At 43.1% G+C, this 18,035-nt stretch overlaps 1 protein-coding gene across 1 annotated transcript in view; it reads right to left on the bottom strand.

Annotated features, from left to right (window-relative positions):
• Nucleotides 1-13,561: 13,561 nt before the first annotated feature.
• Nucleotides 13,562-18,035, bottom strand: part of LOC133464108 (neurogenic locus notch homolog protein 1-like) — a 29,025-nt gene continuing 24,551 nt past the window's right edge. The window contains exon 11 of the mRNA XM_061746093.1: nucleotides 13,562-13,703. Within this exon, the coding sequence (XP_061602077.1) occupies nucleotides 13,562-13,703 (142 nt within the window). The remainder of the gene's footprint in view (nucleotides 13,704-18,035) is intronic.

Here is an 18,035-nt window from a genome sequence, read left to right as displayed (position 1 = left end):
TATATCACTCCGCCGACTTCCTCACTCTCCACTCACTAAATCCCTCAGAAAAAGCAATTGCTGCGTTCACAAAAAAAAAATACGGCAACTAACTAAAATAAAAACGTAGCACTAATGTGATTCTAGTGAAAGAAAATGTCAGAAATGTTCCTAACGGTTCGATTTTGCACTATTTCGCCGCGCAGGGATACCTTCTGCTACTGCTGTGATGGGGGCAGAAAACGTAACGGTTGGAAATCGCGGCCTCTGATTGGTCCGTTCGTACCCGCAATGCGTCACTCCCATGCTCTGCGCTGCCGCTGCACCGGCCATAGACATTCCAGTCAGAGCTACAGGCACAGCAGACTGGCTTGTTGCAGAGTGTTTACGCTACATTTGGGCATCATCTTTAGGGAGGCCTGACAAGATAGTTTTGATAAGTAATTAGCTACCAGGAAACTAGTTTGTTACTTTTAAATGGGACATGCTGGCCTATTTTTATCACTCTTTACAGTTCCAACCCCCCTCGTTACAGTTTTCTCAAGTAGTCACAACATTTTGCATGTATTTATGCTGTTTGAAGTTGTTTTCTGCAAGTCTTTGTCACTTTAAAAGCCTGAAGTGATGGGTTGGGTAATAATTAGTAATGTGTAGTATCTTGTGCATGTGTGGGTATTGGTCCATGTGTGCACGTGTCATAAGTAAGTGGGTTTCTGCAGGCGTTGCTGTCAGATAACTGTGGATTCTCAGGTCTAATTGTGCTGCTGATGCGGATGAGGTATCTCATTTCTTCACGGCTCATGCCTGACTGCTCTCCTGTCTCCCAGTGTCCACCTGTCTCTCCCCTGATCCCACAGGAGATGCTGGTAATGGGATGCGCAAAGAAAGAGATGGAGCTGAGGAAGCAGTCTGAGAAAGTACTAGAATATGTCACTTCTCTTAAAGGAAACTTATGTACATTCTGTTTAACAAGTTGTCAACAGTTTCTTGAGGTCTGTGACTAGGGTTGCCACCTTTCAGAAATAGAAATAAAGGACGCCCCAATTTCAGCAGCGCACGAGCCAAAAAAAAAGCCCCAAAACTTCTAAACTGCATAAAAATGTGTTTATTTTATATGAAAAAACGTGTTCTTTAATAGCATTGAACTTGCATGACTGTACAGACAGCCAACCATACTAGCAGCTGAAATAGCTGCCTATGCTCTGTATGTCCACATCAGCCAAGGTGTAGAATATTGCTTCAGGTGAAGAATATGGTGTAAAAGTTAACTTATTTCAATAATTCAACTAGAATATGGTGTAAAAGTTAATTTATTTCAATAATTCAACTAGAATATGGTGTAAAAGTTAATCTATTTCAATAATTCAACTAGACTATGGTGTAAAAGTTAATTTATTTCAATAATTCAACTAGAATATGGTGTAAAAGTTAATCTATTTCAATAATTCAACTTAAAAGGTGAAACAAATATATTACCTAGTCTTATTACATGCAAAGCATGATATGTTGAACCTTTATTTGTCATAATTTTGATGATGGAATTGATCAATTGAATTGATTATTGATCAATTTAGTGTTGATGTGTGTGTGTGACAGACGTGTGTATGGGTCATTAATGAAAATATGGGACAAATCGTGTCCCGTATTAATTCAATACGGGACGCAACATTTTTTTCTCAAATAAAGGACAATTCCGTATTTTACGGGACGGGTGTTAACCCTATCTGTGACACGGTTTTGTCCAAAATACAACACAGATACGATAGAAAAACTCCCTTTCAAACCATATTTTGATGTCAGCTACCCTACTCCACCCCGTCTCCTTCTTCTTCGTAAGTTTATCTCTTTAGATTTAGTTTGTGCTACAGATTTATCTGATCCACTTCTGAGAAGTTTAGTGGAAGGAAAGATGGGGAAGTTGGATAACTACTCCGATCTGGATCTGTGATGTCACAGTTCCCAGGAAATGCAAACGGTTCGCTGAATGAGAAATGTTCAGACTGAAAAAAGTGTCAAGGATGCATTATCTTAGGTAGTAACTAATGCATTAAGACCAGGGGCGTCAATTGGGTATGAAGGTACGGCAGCCGCCACACCTTGGCTTCAAGGGAAAATGTAAATGTTCGTTTTTTAAATACATTTATGGAATTACTCTGTCTATTTGTATTGATTATTCTATTACTTAATACATATAGAATAACTACAAATGCAAATCAGAACAACATGATCAATTTCACTAGTTATTATACACTGCAAAAACTCAAAATCTTAACAAGAATATTTGTCTTATTTCTAGTTAAAATCTCAAATTTTTAGTCAAAGACTAGAGTCAAAAACAACCATTTTCACCTGTTTCAAGTAGATTTTCACTTAAAATAAGTGGAAAAATCTGCCAGTGGAACAACATTTTTTTGCTTGTAATGAGAAGATAAATCTTTCCCACTGGCAGATTTTTCTACTTATTTCAAGTGAAAATTTACTTGAAACAGGTGAAAATGGTCAAATAACAAGTTATTTTTCTGGTGATGACTCTTGTTTTAAGCGTAATGAGATTTTAAAGTAAAGTAATTGATTGATTTCTGACTAAAAATGAGACGTTTTAACTAGAAATAAGACAAATATTCCTGGTAAGATTTTGAGTTTTTGCAGTGAGCGAGATTGCATTTGAAAAAGTTCCAATTTTCTTGACCACACAGATTAGCTACATATACTTCTGTGATGAGTATTTGCTGGACGTGTTGATTGATACTCTAGTTAAGTTCTGTGACGCGTAACCTTGCCATACCTTAGCTTCCACTGAATTGACGCCACTGATTAAGACACAGGGAATGTGGTTGTTTTTATATGTCCCCTTTAATTTAAGACACAGGCGTTACAGCGTCTGTAAAGACTTGAAAAGTTGGGCGGTTTTTGCAGAGGCGATGCTGCCAAGTGATCTCCTGAGCGATCTCGGGACCGGCCGGCCTTCGGCAGACTTATCTGGAGCACATTGGACTCTTTTCTTTTGTGAAAATCTGATTTTCTTCCGGGAGGTTTTGTCACTGTTCAGATTACATAACGCAAGAGGTGACGGAACAAAGGCCTAAGTATGTCACGAGAACCAGATAAGCCGCTGCGTGTGCCAACGACTGTATGCGGAAATGTTTGAATCCACCTTCTTACCTGTCGAAAAATGCGTTGAGCAATACGGCTTTTCCTCCAGTAACTCTTTTTATCTATGAATATTTTTTTTTTCAGACATTATTGTCAGCTCATGAATGTTTGTAGCATCAGAACAGCTATCTACTTAATCCTCCCTAAATCCGCCCTTCATCCAATATGTAGAATCAGCTGTTTGGCTCATTGATGACGTGGCCTCCGGAGACGCCCGGGTCTCGGCGGACCCGGCTCGGGTCAGGGGTGATGTAGGTTGGAGGTTAATTGGAACAGGCGTACCGAAACCCCAGAGACGTTACTTAATAGGCTATAAACCTCAAACCCGATCCCCACGATGTCAGCCAAAACAGGCAGCCAAATACATTCTGTGTTACAGTGTTGTTGCCGGTAATTTGGGAGTATTAATCCACGTATGCACGCACAGATCTTTTATACCCTCTAGTATAGCTCTGCTAAATAAATTATAGATGCATTAGTCATTTCATAATTCACTAGGTTTGTTGTGAAGCACTTTAGGATCGATGTCAAAAGTATTCACATTCATTACTCAGGTAGAAGTATAGATACTAGAGTCAGAGCCGCCTGGGAGATTTGCGAGGCCCTGTGCAAAATGGCGGGGGGGGCCCTCGCGCAAAATTTTGGAGTTTTTCGGGTCGGATCGGGTGTCTATATGCGCAATTTTAACTCTCCAATTAGCAAAATACTGGATACCTTCCCCTGCCTCATCATCATCTCTTGCCTCGACGCGGGGCCCCACGGCTGCTTGAGACCCGGTCGGATCAGTGATTTTTGTAACAAATTGATCAAACGAGCCTTTCAGAGAGGCATTAAACTCTTCCATTTTCTTTAGTTTTTTTTCTTTTTTCATCCCCTGATGGAAATTTCCTGAATCTGTCTCGTTCTCTCGACATTGTGTGACAGTTTGTTCCAACTCCACCTGTCTGGATCAGAGCAGCTTGTGTCTGCGCTTGGTCTGGTCAGTTGTATTGAACAACAGACACGCGCATCATTGCACATATATTTATTGATATGCACAGACTAGTACACATTTAGGTCTGTAATGGAACGTAACTGTTGATATTTATAAGGGAAAAAACGAAAAAAAAAATTTTGAAAAAAAAATTTTTTTTGAGAAAAAAAAAAAAAAAAAAAAAAAACGGCCCATAGCGCGAGGCCCCCTGGGGCGCGAGGCCCCGTGCGGTCGCACGGTTCGCACACCCCTTGCGGCGGCCCTGACTAGAGTTTAAAAATACTCCTGTAGAAGTTGAAGTATCAACTCAAGTTTTTTACTCAAGTAAAAGTATAAAAGTAAAAGTAATGTAAGGGGGAACTTCCTTGTTTCCTTCCTCCCTTCCTTCCTTCCTTGTTTTGTCCTTTCCTTCCTTCCTTCCTTCCTTCCTTCCTTCCTTCCTTCCTTCCTTCCTTCCTTCCTTCCTTCCTTCCTTCCTTCCTTCCTTCCATCCTTCTTTTCTCCCTTCCTTCCTTCCTTCCTTCCTTCCTTCCTTCTTTTCTCCTTTCCTTCCTTCTTTCTTTCTTTTCATTCTTCCTTCCTTCCATCCTTCCTTCCTTCCTTCCTTCCTTCCTTCCTTCCTTCCTTCATTCCTTCCTTCCTTCCTTCCTTCCCTCCTTCTTTTCTCCCTTCCTTCCTACTTTCTTTCTTTTCATTCTTCTTTCCTTCCTTCCATCCTTCATTCCTTCCTTCCTTCCATCCTTCCTTCCTTCCATCCTTCTTTTCTCCCTTCCTTCCTTCCTTCCATCCTTCTTTTCTCCCTTCCTCCCTACTTTCTTTCTTTTCATTCTTCTTTCCTTCCTTCCATCCTTCCTTCCGTCCTTCCTTCCTGCCTTCCTTCCTTCCTTCCTTCCTTCCTTCCTTCCTTCCTTCTTTTCTCCCTTCCTTCCTTCCTTCCTTCCTTCCTTCCTTCCTTCCTTCCTTCCTTCCTTCCTTCCTTCCTTCCTTCCTTCCTTCCTTCCTTCCTTCCTTCTTTTCTCCCTTCCTTCCTTCCTTCCTTCCTTCCTTCCTTCCTTCCTTCCTTCCTTCCTTCCTTCCTTCCTTACTTCCTTCCTTCCTTCCTTCCTTCCTTCCTTCCTTCCTTCCTTCCTTCCTTCCTTCCTTCCTTCCTTCCTTCCTTCTTTTATTCTTAAAAGGCCAAAATGAAATAGAGTAGCGAGGCTGTTTTTAAAATGTAAGGAGTAAAAAGTACAGATAATTGCGTGAAAATGTAAGGAGTAAAAGTAAAAAGTCGAAAAATAATGACTCCAGTGAAGTATAGATAACCAAAATTTCTACTTAAGTAAGGTAACAAAGTATTTGTACTTCGTTACTTGACACCTGTGTGTACTATACTGCACTTAATCGTTCTATGTCGAATTGTCTTGTATATTCTTCTGTTTTCTTGTTTTTGACTATGTATTCTGACTGCCACAGATGCAAAACGTACGATGAAATTGAATTGAAATTGAAATTACGAGGATAAAGTCATAATGTTGTGAAAATAAAGTCGTAATAGAATAAAGTCGTAATATTACGAGAATAAAGTCGTAACATTACGAGAATAAAGTCGTAATATTACGAGAATAAAGTCGTAATTTATGAGAACTCTAACAGGAAGAGCATCTTCTCCCTGTGTTAAAATGAGGAATATCTTGTGAAGTTATATTTATATATTATATTATATATTACAACTTTATTCTCGTAATATTATGACTTTATTCTCGTAATATTACAACTTTATTCTCGTAATATTACGACTTTATTCTCATAATATTACGACTTTATTCTCGTAATATTACGACTTTATTCTCGCAACATTAGGCTATGACTTTATTCTCGTAATTTTATGACTTTATTCTCGTAATTTTACGACTTTATTCTCGCAACATTAGGCTATGACTTTATTCTCGTAATTTTATGACTTTATTCTCGTAATTTTACGACTTTATTCTCGTAATTTTACGACTTTATTCTCGTAATATTACGACTTTATTCTCGTAATTTTACGACTTTATTCTCGTAATATTACGACTTTATTCTCGTAATATTACGACTTTATTCTCGTAATATTACGACTTTATTCTCGTAATTTTACGACTTTATTCTCGTAATTTCCATTATTTTTGGTCTTAGTTTGGCCCTAATACTCCGTTGTAAAAAAGAGTATCCGAAAGGACAATAAATTGAAACTAACTAACTAACTAACTAACTAACTAACTAACTAACTAACTAACTTGCACACATTGCTTAAACCACTGCTCAGCACTAGCGCCGCTGCAATTATCATCTCTGTGAATGTGTAACCGCTTCACATCGCTCGTTCTTATCAGACATCGATGGATGTTCTTCAGTCGACCTCAGGGGTCAAAGGTCTCCCAAGTTCTCCGGAGGCGAGACGGAGGTCGGCCCTCCCTCTTCATCAACGCTCCGTAACTTCACTCCTGCTAAAGTGTTGGTTCTGCACAATCATCCTCCTGAGGGGGGAATAAAAAAAAACAAAAAGTGAGGACTCTTTGAGGCATTAAGGTGATAAAATCGAGAAGACGTTCCCTGGTGTAACTGTAAGATGCAGCCGGCATCATTAATGGATGAGGAGTCGTAATGCATCTGCTGGTTTGGTGCCAGGTGCACGTATCGCTCTCCGCGGGAGACAATGGCAGCCGTCTGTGTGTCGCGGACGCGGCGGTGAAAGGAGCAGCTCATTGTTTCAGCCTGCAGGTCAACAGAGCGCTGAGCAGGTTCAGCCAGTTTCTGGAAAAAAGGTGAACCACATCTCATGTTAGATCTTATTATGCTTCCCTTTATCTAATTATTAACTGCTTATAACTCAGCTGGAGTCATAACTGCGTGACCTGTTGTTGCACTTTGATTTTTTCTTCCACAGCTTCCTTCAACACCCAGTTTCTTAGGACTTTCACCTCCAAACGCTGCGCCGTCTATTAAAGTACACCCTCTCCTTATTAAGTTGTTGTAAATAACTTTTTTTGTGAAGGTGTGACGAATGGTTGCGGTCAGTACTCGAGTTGTAAAAAAAAATCAGGGGGGATGGTGGATTTTATCATATGGGGACAGATAATTTGTGCTGATTACAAATAATATAATATATTACAAATAATAGCAGTGACCAAAACACCTGCAGAAATACTGCAGGAATGACATAGCAGCAGTTAAATGCAGCCTTCTGTAAGCTTTAAATATCCACTGGGCTTACATCAAATACATCAAAACACAACAATAAAAAACAGTTTTCTGAACTTATCAATATGACTCTGTCCTTCACAGGATAAGTAAAATGGATCACTGCAAAAACTCAAAATCTTAACAAGAATATTTGTCTTATTTCTAGTTAAAATGTCTCATTTTAGTAAAAAAAAATCTAATTACACTTAAAACAAGACTCATCACTGGAAAAAACAACAATTTTCACCTGTTTCAAGTAGATTTTCACTTGAAATAAGTAGAAAATCTGCCAGTGGAACAAGATTTCTTTGCTTGTAATAGGAAGTTAAAGGTGAAAATTGTCAAATAAAAAGTTATTTTTCTGGTAATGACTCTTGTTTTAAGTGTAATGAGATTTTTTGACTAAAAATGAGACATTTTAACTAGAAATAAGACAAATATCCCTGGTAAGATTTTTGGTAAGAGTTTTTGCAGTGAAACTACAAAGTTAGTCCTATGTTGCTGTTTTTCTTTCATAAAAACGTGATAAAAATAAATCTTGTCCCACTGGCAGATTTTTCTACTTATTTTAAGTGAAATTTTGCTTGAAACAGGTGAAAATTGTCAAATAAGTTATTTTTCTGGTGTTATTTTTCTGGTGATGACTCTAAATGTTGAAATAGCAGTAAAACCACATTCATTGATGAAATGACATAAGGGATGGAAAGGAGGGATGGCAGTTTTACAGGGGGGATGATTTGGACCATTTTTATTTCAGGGGGGGATGCCGTCCCCCCTCATCCCCCCTCATTTCGAGTACTGGTTGCGGTACTTCCAGCTGCACCTGACCGGCTCCCGATTAGAAATCGGGTTTGACACTTCCTGGCGTCTGCTAGACGAACGTCTGGTCGAAGTTTACGGCCTTCGGCAAACCACTCCCTGTGAGCAAGGAGAGGTTTTACGGCCTGCCGTTGATGGTGTTCGTCGTGCAGAGTCCAAACCTCGGCAGCCTATCCCCCCTCGAGCTATTCTACCTGGGACTGAAAAATAAAAACAAAAAAAACTTAAATTCCCAAATTGCATCATGAGGCAGAAATGATTAATGGCTTTAAATCGGATAAGAGGATTTGGTAAAGTCTGCAGTCCCCTGCCTATTTCAATCATGTTGTGATGAAATGGATATAGTGTTAAGCATGCACTTAGTTTTCTATCCCCCTGACGTGTTTTTCTATTTGTCGGGTCTGCCGCTGTGTCATCAAGTGTTTCTGAACCTGCACATCTCCGCTGTTTTTATTTGAGGGGATATAAAGGACAAAACCACTTACTGGCTGTCAAACAGAAACCCCTGCTGTTGCTCTTTGCTTTCTGGCTTTTCATTTCTCTCCCGTCACCGTGGCCAGCTCCAGCTCCATCCCCATCCTTCCTCCTTCCCTCCCTTCCTTCGCCCTCTCCCCCTTCGTTGGCTCGCCTCCAGTTCGTCTGCTGCAGTCGGTGAGGAGCCCGAGTTCAAACACCGCAGCGCAGGAGACAGCGCTGCTTGGAAACTCCCAGAAATGTGGGATTTCATCCTCACTGTGGACCGTCACAGGTGTCAGGCGTGCTACTCTTTTTACTCTTTCCAGAAGTTTCCTCTACAATCCCTCCCTGCAGTCACTTCACTCTCTAATCGGTCTCTTGCAGAAAAAGGGAAAGTGGAGCACGAGGGAAGCACGGCAGGTGTAATGGAGGGCTCATTTGTGCGTACAAGGGCACACTTTAGTGAGTAATGACAGTAAGGGAGTGACGGGGCGGAGTGTTTGGGCCAGGTTTGGCCGTCCTTGACCCGAGTCGGAGCCGAGTCCAGGTCTCCAGGCCTCTGCAGAGGCGGGATCGGACCTGCAGATGATCTCATTCTGCAGGGGTCAGTGGGCTCTGCCGCATGCTGGGACCACTTCAGATGAAGACTGCAGAGCAGGTGTCTAATCAAATGTGTTTATGTGTGTGTGAGAGAGGGAGAGAGAGAAAGTGCTGCATGCATTTCTGCTGAGACTCTGCTCATAAAACAATTTGCATGATCTCCTCCTCGTGGAAGACTCAGCAGCGACATCTGGTGGCCGGAGAAGAAACTGCAAAAACACTGACAAAACAGGAAGCCAAAGGGGGAAAAACACTTCTTATTTTATGTTAAGGTGGAAAATAACCAGTACTCGAGTTGTAAAAAAAAAAAAAAAAATCAGGGGTGATGGTGGATTTTATCATATGGGGACAGATACTTTGTGCTGATTACAAATAATATAATATATTACAAATAATAGCACTGACCAAAACACCTGCAGAAATACTGCAGGAATGACATAGCAGCAGTTAAATGCAGCCTTCTGTAAGCTTTAAATATCCACTGGGCTTACATCAAATACATCAAAACACAACAATAAAAAACAGTTTTCTGAACTTATCAATATGACTCTGTCCTTCACAGGATAAGTAAAATGGATCACTGCAAAAACTCAAAATATTAACAAGTTTTGTCTTATTTCTAGTTAAAATGTCTCATTTTAGTAAAAAAATCTAATTTCACTTAAAACAAGACTCATCACTGGAAAAAACAACAATTTTCACCTGTTTCAAGTAGATTTTCAATTGAAATAAGTAGAAAAATCTGCCAGTGGAACAAGATTTCTTTGCTTGTAATGAGAAGATAAATCTTGTCCCACTGGCAGATTTTTCTACTTATTTCAAGTGAAAATGTACTCGAAACAGGTGAAAATGGTCAAATAAGTAATTTTTCTGGTGTTATTTTTCTAGTGATGACTAAATGTTGAAATAGCAGTAAAACCACATTCATTTTTAGTCAAAAAATCTCATTACACTTAAAGTCACTACCAGAAAAATAACTTGTTATTTGACAATTTTCACCTGTTTCAAGTACATTTTCACTTGAAATAAGTAGAAAAATCTGCCAGTGGAACAAGATTTTTTTGCTTGTAATAAGAAAATAAATCTGGCAGATTTTCCTACTTATTTCAAGTGAAAATGTACTTGAAACAGGTGAAAATTGTCAAATAAGTTATTTTTCCGGTGTTATTTTTTTAAGGGATGGAAAGGGGGGATGGCAGTTTTACAGGGGGGATGATTTTGACCGTTTTTATTTCAGGGGGGGACGCCATCCCCCTCATCCCCCCTCAACTCCAGTACTGAAAATAACCCACTGCATTTAGTACATAAATACAGTGCACTGAGAATACCCACTTAATTAACTTTTTTACAGTTTGTCGGGCTCTACCAGGACCAGGCACAACATTAAAAGTCTATATTACATGATTTCTTGCAGAAAGTAAGGACTTAATTATCTATACTGGTGGTGCTCCAACCCATATTGCGTGAAGCTGGTGTGAAAAATGACCATATTCTTCTTTACTTGCATGTATTTATGTAATTTACGTGAGCAGAAACACAACATTTCGACACATATTTATTCACATGCGTCTTACCACAGATTGTATAAGAAGAACTGGACAAAACGTCACCCAAAGACTTTCTGAATGGTGCTTTCAAATCCACTTTTTCTTCATATCAGGTGAACCAAGCAGGCCTTGGCCGCTGGCAGGAACCCCCCCCCCACCTCAGTTTAGTCAAAGTTGGTTAACCCTGGTACTGTCTTTGGGTCAAAATGACCTAATTCTCCTGTTCCTTCCTTCCTCCTGCTCTCTCCTTCCTTCTCCCCTTCCTCTTTTCTCCCTTCCTTCCTTCTTTACTCCTTTCCTTCTTTCTTTTCTCCCTTCCTTCTTTTCTCCCCTTGTACATTCTTTCCTTGTTTTCTCCTTTCCTTTTTCCTTTTTATTGTTATTTTATTCTGCATGTAAAGCACCATGTGTTGCATTTATATTGTATGATTTGGTGCTATATAAATAAATAAAGTTTAAGTTTAAAGTTTCCTTCTTTCCTTCTTTCCTCCCTTCCTTCTTTTTTCCCATCCTCCCTTCTTTCCTTCCTTCCTTCCTGTATCCTTTCCTTCCATCTTTTCTCCCTTCCTGCCTTCTTTCCTTCCTTCCTTCTTTTTTCCCTTCCTTCCTTCTTTCCTTCCTTCTTTTCTCCTTTCCTTCCTCCCTTCCTTCCTTCCTTCCTCCCTTCTTTCCTCCCTCCTTCCTTGACCCAAAGACAGCACGAGGGTTATTTTAGCTTGGCTGGCTCGGTTTATGCCAACCTGTGACGTAAATTAATATTCATACTGATCAAATCTCTCCAGTTTCCGTCATTTCAAGTGTGGCGACCAAGACAACGTCCGTAACAGATCTGAGCTGAAATCAGAGCTCTGCCGGGACCCTCTGTTGCTCCGCTTGCCACGCGTGACCTTTGACCTTGCAGTCAGGTGAGCTACTGGGAGTGATGAGTTGACTGACTGCAAGAGCTGCCAGCAAACCTCGATTATGATGATTCAGTTCAGTCCAGCTTCATCTATAAAGTGCCAACTCATGATAAACGTCATCTCAAGGTCGTTTCTTTGCTCCGATCCGTCGTCCTGATGCAGCACCAGGCGACTGTGGGAAGGAAAAACTTCAGACAAAAACAGAACCAGACTCAGGACGGACCAGCGTCCTCCTGGACCGGTTAGGGGGTTGAGAGGACGGGAAAGAGGAGAGAACAGGAATCCCTGCTGGGAAGGAGGAACCCAGGTTAATAGTTGGAGTAGAGGAGAGGTGCATCATGGGAGGTCCGCCAGCAGCATAACTAAGATTCAGATTCAGATTCAGATTCAGAAAAACTTTATTTATCCCAGAGGGGCAATTGCAAGAACAACTAAGCAGCAAGACGTTGAAAGTACCGAATAGAATAATAAAATAAAATAAAAGTAGATAAATAAGGCATGTCTCGTATGTACAAATATATAAAATATCAAAATATCAAAAAATGTAAAATAGAGTGACTGTGGTGGTATAGGAATGTTTCAGGACCCACACTGCAAAAACTCAAAATCTTAACAAGAATATTTGTTAAAGTTAAAATGTCTCATTCTTTAGTTAAAAAAACTCATCACACTTAAAACAAGAGTCATCACTGGAAAAAACAACAATTTTCACCTGTTTCAAGTAGATTTTCACTTAAAATAAGTAGAAAAATCTGCCAGTGGAACAAGATTTTTTTGCTTGTAATAAAAAGAAGATAAATCTTGTCCCACTGGCAGATTTTTCTACTTATTTAAAGTGAAAATTTACTTGAAACAGGTGAAAATTGTCAAATAAGTTATTTTTCTAGTAATGACTCTTGTTTTAAGTGTAATGAGATTTTTTGACTAAAAATTAGACATTTTAACTAGAAATAAGACAAATATTCCTGGTAAGATTTTGAGTTTTTGCAGTGCATCCCTAATTGTATGTCATCATAAGATATGATGGAGCTTTATACAGGACTGTCTCAGAAAATTAGAATATTGTGATAAAGTTCTTTATTTTCTGTAATGCAATTTAAAAAAACCAAAAATGTCATACATTCTGGATTCATTACAAATCAACTGAAATATTGCAAGCCTTTTATTATTTTAATATTGCTGATTATGGCTTACAGTTTAAGATTAAGATTCCCAGAATATTCTAATTTTTTGAGATAGCATATTTGAGTTTTCTTAAGCTGTAAGCCATGATCAGCAATATTAAAATAATAAAAGGCTTGCAATATTTCAGTTGATTTGTAATGAATCCAGAATGTATGACATTTTTGCATTACAGAAAATAAAGGACTTTATCACAATATTCTAATTTTCTGAGACAGTCTTGTGAGGAGAAGAGTTTAAACTTTATTCTGGGAAAGGTGACAGCTAGAAACAAAGGCCACACCCCTTTGTTGTTCATACACGTTTGCTTTATTCACTTTCACCTCGTCGCTCCTGAAAGGATAACAAAACTATGACCTCGAACGGTCATTAGCGAGTGGGCGTACCTGTGTAAATGGACGTTTTTGTGATTCTGTGGAGCTTTAAAAAAAACGCAAACGCCAAAGAGGCCACTGGCGGAGAGACGCAGAGCACTGCAGTGGTTTGCGTCTCCTTTTCACTTCTCCTGCCAAGAGATTATAGAGTTCTGCTGGGTCAGTGTGTAAACCGTCCTCAAGGACGAAAGGAGGAGAAAAAAAAAAAAGTCATTCTGCTCAAACTTGGCATCGTTTTGCATGGTGAATTAGAGATGAGTGACTTTAGAAAGTCACCCGTTTGTTCCAAAATAAATACGAGTCAGTCACCAACACAGCGGCTGTTAAGTGCTTGTCCTGTGTTTGGAGATTCCTCCCCGGACGCTGCAGCTCGGGCTATCGGGTCCGCTGCCGGGGCGAGACGTTGTCGATGATCCGGGGGCTGACGTGGGTCGTGTACTGCAGGGCCGGGTCCGAGAAGTTGTAGGGCGGAGGGTTGCTCCGCTCCTGGATGTGGTCCGGCAGCAGATGAGGGAGGCTGGTGGACAAGGAGAGATGGACGTCAGGATCAATTGTACTCAAGTAAAAGTACTGTTACTTCAGAATAATATGACTCAAGTAGAAGTAAAAAGTAGTCATCCAAATAATTACCGGTACTTGTGAAAAAGTAAAAAAGTACTTGGTGAAAAAACTACTCAAGTACTGAGTAACTGTTGAGTAACGTCTGATTAATTTTTTTAACACAACCATTCAAACAGACAAAAGTACAAAATAATCATCTTCAGGCCAATTAAATCAATAAAATAATAAAATGAATTAAAATGAATAAAAACCCCTCCTTGAACCGCCACCTTACTGTGGTGGAGGGGTTTGTGTGCCCGAGTGATCCTAGGAGCTATGTTGTCGGGGGCACTTTCGCCCCTGGTAGGGTCTCCCATGGCAAACAGGTCCTGGGTGACGGGCCAGACTAAGAGCGGTTCACAAACTTGTCATGAAGAAGAAAAGACCAAGGACCGTTACGTCGCCCGGATCGGCGTCACTGGGGCCCCGCCCTGGAGACAGGCCTGGGGTTGGGGCTCGTAGGCGAGCGCCTGGTGGCCGGGTCTTTGCCCGTGGGACCCGGCCGGGCTCAGCCCGAAACGGCGACGCGGGTCCGCCTTCCCGTAGGCCCACCACCCGCAGGAAGGACCATGGCAGGCCGGTGCATTGTGGGCTGGGTAGCAGTCGTGGCGGGGTGCCTCGACGACCCAATCCCTGGACCAAAACTCTCACAGTGGGGACATGGAATGTCACCTCGCTGGGGGGGAAGGAGCAGGAGCTTGTGCGTGAGGTTGAGAGATACCGGCTAGAGATAGTCGGGCTCACCTCCACACATAGCTTGGGCTCTGGAACCCAGCTCCTTGAAGGGGGCTGGACCCTCCACTACTCTGGAGTTGCCCAGGGTGAGAGGCGGCAGGCTGGTGTGGGCTTGGTTATGGCCCCTCAGCTCAGTCGCCATGTGTTGGAGTTCACCCCGGTGAACGAGAGGGTCGCTTCCCTGCGCCTTCGGGTCGGGGATAGGTCTCTCACTGTTGTTTGTGCCTACGGGCCGAACAGCAGTGGGGAGTACCCGGCCTTCTTGGAGTCCCTGGGAGGAGTACTTGATGGTGCTCCAACTGGGGACTCCATTGTTCTACTGGGGGACTTCAACGCTCACGTGGGCAATGACAGTGATACCTGGAGAGGCGTGATTGGGAGGAACGGCCTCCCCGATCTGAACCCGAGTGGTGTTTTGTTGTTGGACTTCTGTGCGAGTCACAGTTTGTCCATAACGAACACCATGTTCAAGCATAAGGGTGTCCATCAGTGCACGTGGCACCAGGACACCCTAGGCCGGAGGTCAATGATCGACTTTATTGTCGTTTCATCTGACCTTCGGCCGCATGTCTTGGACACTCGGGTGAAGAGAGGGGCTGAGCTGTCAACTGATCACCACCTGGTGGTGAGTTGGATGCGCTGGCGGAGGAGGAGGTTGGACAGACCGGGCAGACCCAAACGGATTGTGAGGGTCTGTTGGGAACGTCTGGCCGAGCCCTCTGTCAGGGACATCTTCAACTCCCACCTCCGGGAGAGCTTCTCTCGGATCCCGGGGGAGGCGGGGGACATCGAGTCCGAGTGGACCATGTTCTCTGCCTCCATTGTCAACGCGGCGGCTCGAAGCTGTGGACGCAAGGTCTCCGGTGCCTGTCGTGGCGGCAATCCTAGAACCCGGTGGTGGACACCGGAAGTACAGGATGCCGTCAGACTGAAGAAGGAGTCCTACCGGGCTATGTTGGCCGGTGGGACTCCTGACGCAGTAGATAGGTACCGGCAGGCCAAGCGGGCCGCGGCTCGGGCAGTCTTGGAGGCAAAAACTCGGGTCTGGGAGGAGTTCGGGGAGGCCATGGAGGAGGACTTTCGGTCGGCCTCGAGGAAATTCTGGAGGACCGTTCGGCGCCTCAGAAGGGGGAAGCAGTACTCTGCCGGCACCGTTTATGGTGCTGGTGGGGAGCTGTTGACCGCGACTGGGGACATTGTCGGACGGTGGAAGGAATACTTTGAGGATCTCCTTAACCCGACTGACATGCCTTCCACTGAGGAAGCAATGGGTTGGGGCTCGGAGGCGTGCTCATCCATCACCCAAGCCGAGGTCACCGAGGTGGTTCGTAAGCTCCTCGGTGGCCGGGCACCGGGGGTGGATGAGATTCGCCCTGAGTACCTCAAGTCTCTGGATGTCGTAGGGCTGTCTTGGTTGACACGCCTCTGCGACATTGCATGGAGGAATGGGACAGTACAGCTGGGGTGGCAAACCGGGGTGGTGGTCCCTCTGTTTAAAAAGGGGGACCGGAGAGTGTGTTCCAACTATAGGGGGATCACACTTCTCAGCCTCCCGGGGAAAGTCTACGCCAGGGTACTGGAGAGGAGATTACTGCCGATAGTCGAACCTCGGATTCAGGAGGAACAATGCGGTTTTGGTCCCGGTCGTGGAACACTGGACCAGCTCTATACCCTCCGCAGGGTGCTCGAGGGTTCATGGGAATTTGCCCAACCAGTCTACATGTGTTTTGTGGATCTGGAGAAGGCATTTGACCGGGTCCCTCGTGCCATTCTGTGGGGGGTGCTGAGTGAGTATGGAGTCCGGGGCCCTCTATTAAGGGCTGTCCGGTCTCTGTATGATCGGAGCAGGAGTCTGGTTCGCATTGCCGGCAGTAAGTCAGACTTGTTCCCAGTGCATGTTGGACTCCGGCAGGGCTGCCCTTTGTCACCGGTCCTGTTCATAATTTTTATGGACAGGATTTCTAGGCGCAGCCAGGGGCCGGAGGGGATCCGGTTTGGGAACCTCAGGATTTCATCTCTGCTTTTTGCAGATGATGTTGTCCTGTTGGCTTCATCAGACCGGGACCTCCAGCATGTGCTGGGGCGGTTTGCGGCCGAGTGCGATGCGGCAGGGATGAGAATCAGCACCTCCAAGACCGAGGCCATGGTTCTCGACCGGAAAAGGGTGGCATGCCTTCTCCAGGTGGGTGGAGAAGTCCTGCCTCAGGTGGACGAGTTCAAGTATCTCAGGATCTTGTTCACGAGTGAGGGAACAATGGAGCGTGAGATTGACAGACGGATCGGTGCAGCGTCCGCAGTAATGCGGTCGATGTACTGGACCGTCGTGGTGAAGAGGGAGCTGAGTCGAAAGGCGAAGCTCTCGATTTACCGGTCAATCTACGCACCTACCCTCACCTATGGTCACGAACTTTGGGTAGTGACCGAAAGGACAAGATCGCGGATACAAGCGGCCGAGATGAGTTTCCTCCGCAGGGTGGCTGGACGCTCCCTTAGAGATAGGGTGAAGAGTTCGGTCACCCGGGAGGAGCTCGGAGTCGAGCTGCTACTCCTTCACATAGAGGAGAGGAGTCAGCTGAGGTGGCTTGGGCATCTGTACCGGATCCTCCTGGACGCCTCCCTAGGGAGGTGTTCCAGGCATGTCCCACCGGGAGGAGACCCCGGGGAAGACCCAGGACACGCTGGAGAGACTATGTCTCTCGGCTGGCCTGGGAACGCCTCGGACTCCCCCCGGAAGAGCTGGAGGAAGTGTCTGGGGTGAAGGAAGTCTGGGCATCTCTGCTGAGGCTGCTGCCCCCGCGACCCGGGAACGGACAAGCGGAAGAAGATGAGTGAGTGAGTGAGTGAAAATGAATAAAAAATAAAAAATAGCTTAAATTAAAATAATCTTAAAGTAAATTAAAGTACTTACATAAATAAAATAATAACAGAATAAAAAAATAAATTAAGCACAAGTAGCACAAAATTTCCAGCCTTTGTACTTTTCTTTTTTAACCAGGCAGAACTAGAACAAACATGAACTCATATAAACTCTGTGTGTGTTTGAGTCTGTGTAAATGTGACAAAACATGCAAAAACAAACATTTTTCCCAAAGAATCACTCAGTGATGTCATGAGATTGACGCGTACGTGGATAAAAGGGATAAAAGAAAAGTAACAGCTCAACGTAGCCTAATGTAGCGGAGTAAGAGAAACAGTTTCTTCTTCACAAATCTACTCAAGTAAAAGTAAAAACTACTGGTCAGGATGTAGTCGAGACATAGACTCAGGATGCTATGATGCCATTTAGGGTGATCGTGTGAGCGGGTCGGACTCGAGTGGGTCATTATTAGTGGTGGGGGAAAAAAAATCGATATTGCAATATATTGTTGCGCTCTCTGTCGCGATAAATAATCGATAAACTGACAGCAAATATCCACACATAATGGATTTACGATTTTATCTTTTTATAAATTTTATATATTCTATATTGTATGTCAGTGTGCATTGGTCTCCCAGTTTTTATTTTTTGGTCTCC

The sequence above is a fragment of the Cololabis saira genome, chromosome 17 (genome assembly GCF_033807715.1).
Source record: "Cololabis saira isolate AMF1-May2022 chromosome 17, fColSai1.1, whole genome shotgun sequence".
NCBI classification, from domain to species: Eukaryota; Metazoa; Chordata; class Actinopteri; order Beloniformes; family Belonidae; genus Cololabis; species Cololabis saira.
Note: the sequence above shows the minus strand (reverse complement) of the source record. Positions and strands in the feature narration are given on the sequence as shown.